We start from the raw sequence: 5,752 nt of genomic DNA, 5'->3' as shown, positions 1-5,752 counted from the left end.
AACAAACATTTTATCTAATACTACTACAACTACTACAACTCATCCCACTACTACAACTACTACTACTACAACTACTACTACTACAACTCATCCTACAACAAAAACTATTACTACTACAACTACTTCCACAACCCATTCTACTACAACTACAACCTACCCTACTACTACGACCACTAAAACTCACTCTATTATTACAACTACAGCCCATTCCACTACAATTAAAACTCATTCTACAACAAAAACTACTACATTGTCTACTCATATTACAACATCTATAGTATCAAGCACAGCTGCTGCTAAACCATCTTCAACCTATTCAACTACATCAATAACTACCTCTATAGGCAATCCTACAACAGTACTAATTCCAGCTACGTACATGAAAATTGAGTCAAAGCCTCAAAATATTGGGGCTATTGCTGGAGGTGTAGCTGGATCTGTTGTTGGTGTTGGTTCTATAGCTAGTTCTATTGCAAAAATTATAAGCTCAAACTCGCGATCTGGTAGCGTTAATAATGGTGGAATTTCCCGTGCACTTGCAACTGCTAGTATTATACCAGAGGATATTGCGACATCTATTGGAAGTGACTCAGGGACATCTCCCAATGTTGATCTGCCAGCCTATAAAATGGGTGGGGAAGATAATTATGATGAAAGTGTAGGATCATTTGTTAATTAAACAGATATTATAACTATGTAAATAACTTTAATAAAAAAGTACTAATGATAATTCTATGTGATAAACTAGAAGATTTCACTTAAAGAGGAAAACAGGTATAAATTTATAAATGATCACTAAGCAGTTTCCTTGGTGCTTTTTTCCGAACTCCTATTTAACTTGCGTTTCTTTGAATTTATAGCACGAAGTCTCTCTTTTAGAGCTGAAAGTTCCTCTGAATTTGGAATCATGATTATATCATCTGTATTCGGAATATAATGTGAATTGCAGTTCATGCATTGAGCTTCAGATTCAGAATCAGATTGAATTTTTAGAGCGTTTTCTGATATTATACACCCACACTTCCAGTACAACTTAGCTCTAATAAAGTTGTCTAAATCACTTAATGTTATTGGGCAGATTAAACATCCTGTTAGTTTGTTTATTTTATTCTTCAGTAACAGGTTTAGAGATAAGGAAGACTTTAAAAAAATGAAAACAAAGGTATACCTACCTTTATATCAGATAAATCTCCGATACCCTTAATATGTGAAAATTTACTTGATAATTGACCTTTTATTAATCTCTTTAGCAAGCTTTCTTTGTTATATAGGTTACCAAGCCTACATGCAACTATAGGTTGTTTCAATGGTTCCTAACAATATTTGCATTATAATTAATCAAAGTGAGATCTTAAAGATTTATCTACCAAATCTGTGAAGTCTTAAACTTACCAAAGTAAGAGCACAAGAAGTCCATTTTATATGACGCTGAGTTGATTCTGGAATAGTTTCATCGTATATCCTGGCCGTTGTATTAGGTAAATATCCCATACCACCGAGATTCCTTCTATACCTGTATCCAGATGTTTTCACTATGTCACTTCGTTTTGGTATACTTCCACCATCACCACCCATAGCTAATTTAGAATAATATATATTTATCTACTGACATAAGGTATTAAATGGTGCCGCATAACTCTACTATCTATATTCAACCACGCTCAAATATTATTACTTACAAATCTAGAAATAATGAAGACTAAGGATGAAAGATTTTTCAAATAGAGCAAATGACACATTGTGGAGCCTAGTGATTAAAGCTGCTTATAGAAAGCGCAGATCAAAGCGAAGAATAGAGTCTGAAGGCAAACCTAATAATCTGAGTAATGTACAAGACCATCAAGACCCAACTAAGTCGATGATTTCCAAATATGATTGCAATAATATGGAATATAGAACTGAAGATATTAGTAACACGGATTACTTATTGAAATATTTATTGGATGGTAATAAAGGTGACATATTAGAGAATAGCAAATCTAAATGCAAACCTTCTAGCAACAATGTATTTGATGATCTATTTTTAACTGAAAATTTAGTTAATGAAAGTAATCCAAGGCTCTCTTTGGATTGTAAGGGTGAAATCACATTTGATGAAGGTAATTCATCAAGTAAAGGAGGCTCAATTGACTGGCTAGGTATTATGGAAGGTCGAGTATATGTTAATGAAAATATGGCAGGTACATCAGTACAACCATATGAAGGTGCATATAAAAAGTCAAAAGGTATAAGGTGGTCACCTGAACAAACAAATAAGTTTTATGAAGCTTTATCTATATTTGGTACGGATTTGATGTTGGTGAAGTCTGTATTTCCAGAATTTACGGATAAACAGGTACATGACAAATTTAAAATGGAAGAAAAGAGAAATAAGAGTAAATTAGATGAAATACTTATCCACAGTAAAAGGAAACTAACTAAAAAAGATATTCAAGAGTTTAAGGAACGTTACTTAATAAAAGAGAATAGATAAGTGACAATTTAAATTAATAATTGTGATTTCACAATGTACTATTAAATTATATATATATATATATATATATATATATATCGAAAGAAAATGACATTAATTCAAGTAATTATAGAGATATTTTAATTAGTTAAATAAAATGAGCAACTATATACTCTTAAAATTGTTGTAAATTAGATTTTACACCTTTGAATGCAAGTACAATGAATTTTAAATTTATCATTCAAATCTGGAGTTACTAGTAAAAGATCTTTGCTGATAGCTTCAGTTAATCTAAGTAAACCGATTACATCTCTCCACTTAATTGGTTTTCCTAATTGTGATTTAGAAAGTCCCTGGTAAATATCATTCGGAAGGAAGTTGCCAATTTTAACACTATAACTAGCATGTACTACTGTTGGTGACTTTTCATACAATATGAAATCAACTCCATATTTTAAGCCACTACGCACAATATATTTTTCGTTTCTAAAGAATGAATAGACAGGATATATTATAGATATACGAGATGCATTAGTATATTTTAATCCATTATATATATCATCAAATGTCTGCAATATATTATTACAATATAATAAGTTTAATAGGTAGAATATATTTGAAATGTGATAATTAAAAATAATGGTTTGTTATCTTACCGGTTGTATGGGCTTTGGCCAGAATATCCCATTTAATAAAAAGTGTTCTGGACCATAGCATTGTGCAAGATAAATTACTTCTTCAAAGCAAAAATAGAATGTAATTGATCCGTTATCTATGTCCTCTTCCGTAAATCCAAAGCCATGAAATAAGTTAATTTCTTTTAAAAAGTTACATTGTAGAATATCTTTTGGGATGGCTCTAATATATATAGTTTCAAGTTGAAATTCTAATGGAATAGAGAACTGAATTTGAGTTTTATTTACTGAGAAGAATTGAGTAAGTTCAGATTCCATTAACTATGATAATAAGTAATAATAATATATTTTTTCTAAACAGAAGTCAGCTATAAATGGACTACTTATTAAAGGCGGTCGCTCCATTTAAATAATATGCTTATCTTTAGACATCACAAATACATACAACTTTAGGAGTATCTAATAACAGTATACTATGCATACTTGTATAATAATCATTCTTATCTATCTTATCAATAAGATCTTGCAGAGATACTGTGAGTGGACAATTTTTGATATATCTGGAAGCCATTTCATGTATTCATATTACCCCTTAACAATTTTTAGTCAATTCTTTAAATCACAAAGTTGATAATCAACACATATTTTATTGCTTATCTCCGGTGAATTTAGATTTTAAATGATCTAGATATTGAAGTTTGGTTCACTGCATATATTTGGATTGTTTTTTTTTCTTTTCTTTTCTTTTGCTACTATTCAAAAAGTGTCGTACATTATTAATGATATTGATAGATGATATCTCCACTAGTTATCACTATATGATAGGTAAAATTACTTCTACCGGATAACTTTGAGTGGTAGTAATAAACTTATTAAACTTGAATTTTAAACGTATATCAAGCTCAAAGGTCAAATAATTCAACCTTTGTAATATTAATGATCATTTCATTATTATCAAGCAAATTTATTCTATGTTTACCTTTTTTTATATTATTTTCGAGAACCACTTTTGATTAGTACTATATTTTTTATTGTTTTCATTGTCAATCATTTTGCAATTAGAAGATGAATATATGTATTTATTTATGAAGTTTCATATTTGAGGTTCTTGGATACGTAATTAAATTTATAATACTGTAAGTAAACTTATTAATAATCAAATGTCTCTAGATACATCAGTTAAAGATAAATATATATTTTTTGGTAGAATAAATTTAACAAATAGATTTTTTTTAAATATTATTTGGTCCTAGAGAAATATAAAAGTATTTCATAGTACGCATACCTCCATCTTTTAACAGTATATTTAAATAATAATTTGTCTATATATATGAGCTCACCTCAATTGAATCGGATTTCTTATTGAATATAGTTGATAGTAGTCAAATTTAAGTAAATTTCTGAATACTACGACTAAGTGAACTCAAAATAAGTATTTTAACATATATATATACAATGTGATGTTTGTAGTTTTATAGGATCATGAGCTATATTATATTTAATTTATATTCACCTTAGTTAAATCTGGATGTAATAATACCTAATTATTTCTATTGTGAAGTAAGGCTTAACTATCTCTATTTCTCAAATCAAAACAGAAAGCTATTTAAAAGGATCATTCAGCAATATTAGTTAACTATTCTATGAATATATTTACTATTCTCTAGTACAGTTTGAGTCTACTTATATCGTTTGTAAATCTAACCAAAATCTCCAATTTCAACCAAACTAACTGAAATATATAGTGAGAACAACTTTATAAATGCTCTAAATATTATGTACATATAAATATTTAGTGCTTTGTTAGACAAAGAAAGTCGTAGAAATATATAGCAAAGAATCTAAATCTTATTAATATGAATATCTGCACAATATGTGCATCCTCGCAAATATAATGTCCACATTAGTGAATAAGATCAAAAATTTAATATATTATATTAATTATTACGTTATAAGGCAGATGATATAGGTTGATTGAAAATTGAAGAAAATGTCTTGTAGAGCTCTGTATACGGAGTAATATATAATAACGCGTATTAAGTTTTAGCGGTATTTTTAGCATGGAAATGTAAAAAAAAGTGTAAAGTAATGCTAATTGAGTAATTTGGATTTATATTAGATATAATTTGTCTTGCATTTTATGTCTAATAAGGGAGAAAATTTAGAGTTGGAGTATTTAACTCCAGCTAGAAAGGTTAAAATTATGTGGGAAGATGTGACTAATAACGAATCTATGGACGATTTAAGTAAATATATGGAAATAGATGATAAGTTAAACAAAATAAGCCATGAATTATTGAGAAACTCTGAATTTACAAATATATTGGCTAAAATAGTCATGCACAAGGTAACTAATCTGTCAGAATTGAAGGGTTTATTATGCTATTCTCTGTTGGATAACTGGTTTAAGCTAAAGTGTGAACTTTTATTATTAAAGAACAAATTAGCTACAGTAAATAACATAGAGAATAGTTTGAATACTCTTGGAAATATTTATATTGGCGATTTGAAGAGTGAACTTGATGATCCATCTAATTTGAATAATTTAACCTCATCTATACTGGAGACATACAATGATAAATTAGCGTTTGTACAACTCGAGAATAAAATATTAAATTTTGAAACTAATATGACTAATTTAGAAGTATTAGATAAAATGTTTGTT

The 5,752-nt window shown here is 28.7% G+C and overlaps 4 protein-coding genes across 4 annotated transcripts; 2 read left to right on the top strand and 2 right to left on the bottom strand.

Annotated features, from left to right (window-relative positions):
* Nucleotides 1-379: 379 nt before the first annotated feature.
* Nucleotides 380-679, top strand: cand_013320 (uncharacterized protein; the record flags this gene model as incomplete). Its single annotated transcript, XM_067211568.1, has 1 exon — nt 380-679. One exon carries the CDS (start codon nt 380-382, stop codon nt 677-679), a length of 300 nt encoding a protein of 99 aa, XP_067066875.1.
* A 116-nt stretch (nt 680-795) lies between these two features.
* Nucleotides 796-1,575, bottom strand: cand_013310 (uncharacterized protein; the record flags this gene model as incomplete). Its single annotated transcript, XM_067211567.1, has 3 exons — nt 796-1,110; nt 1,173-1,313; nt 1,393-1,575. 3 exons carry the CDS (start codon nt 1,573-1,575, stop codon nt 796-798), a joined length of 639 nt encoding a protein of 212 aa, XP_067066874.1.
* Nucleotides 1,576-1,705: 130 nt separating this feature from the next.
* On the top strand, nt 1,706-2,473 carry cand_013300 (uncharacterized protein; the record flags this gene model as incomplete). The annotated part of the gene is made up of 1 exon (XM_067211566.1): nt 1,706-2,473. The coding sequence occupies one exon, from the start codon at nt 1,706-1,708 to the stop codon at nt 2,471-2,473; it is 768 nt and encodes a 255-aa protein (XP_067066873.1).
* A 170-nt stretch (nt 2,474-2,643) lies between these two features.
* Nucleotides 2,644-3,405, bottom strand: cand_013290 (tRNA intron catalytic C-terminal domain-containing protein; the record flags this gene model as incomplete). Its single annotated transcript, XM_067211565.1, has 2 exons — nt 2,644-3,021; nt 3,109-3,405. 2 exons carry the CDS (start codon nt 3,403-3,405, stop codon nt 2,644-2,646), a joined length of 675 nt encoding a protein of 224 aa, XP_067066872.1.
* Nucleotides 3,406-5,752: the final 2,347 nt, after the last annotated feature.

This window comes from Cryptosporidium andersoni (assembly GCF_001865355.1).
Source record: "Cryptosporidium andersoni isolate 30847 chromosome Unknown contig_76, whole genome shotgun sequence".
NCBI lineage: Eukaryota > Apicomplexa > Conoidasida > Eucoccidiorida > Cryptosporidiidae > Cryptosporidium > Cryptosporidium andersoni.
Note: the sequence above shows the minus strand (reverse complement) of the source record. Positions and strands in the feature narration are given on the sequence as shown.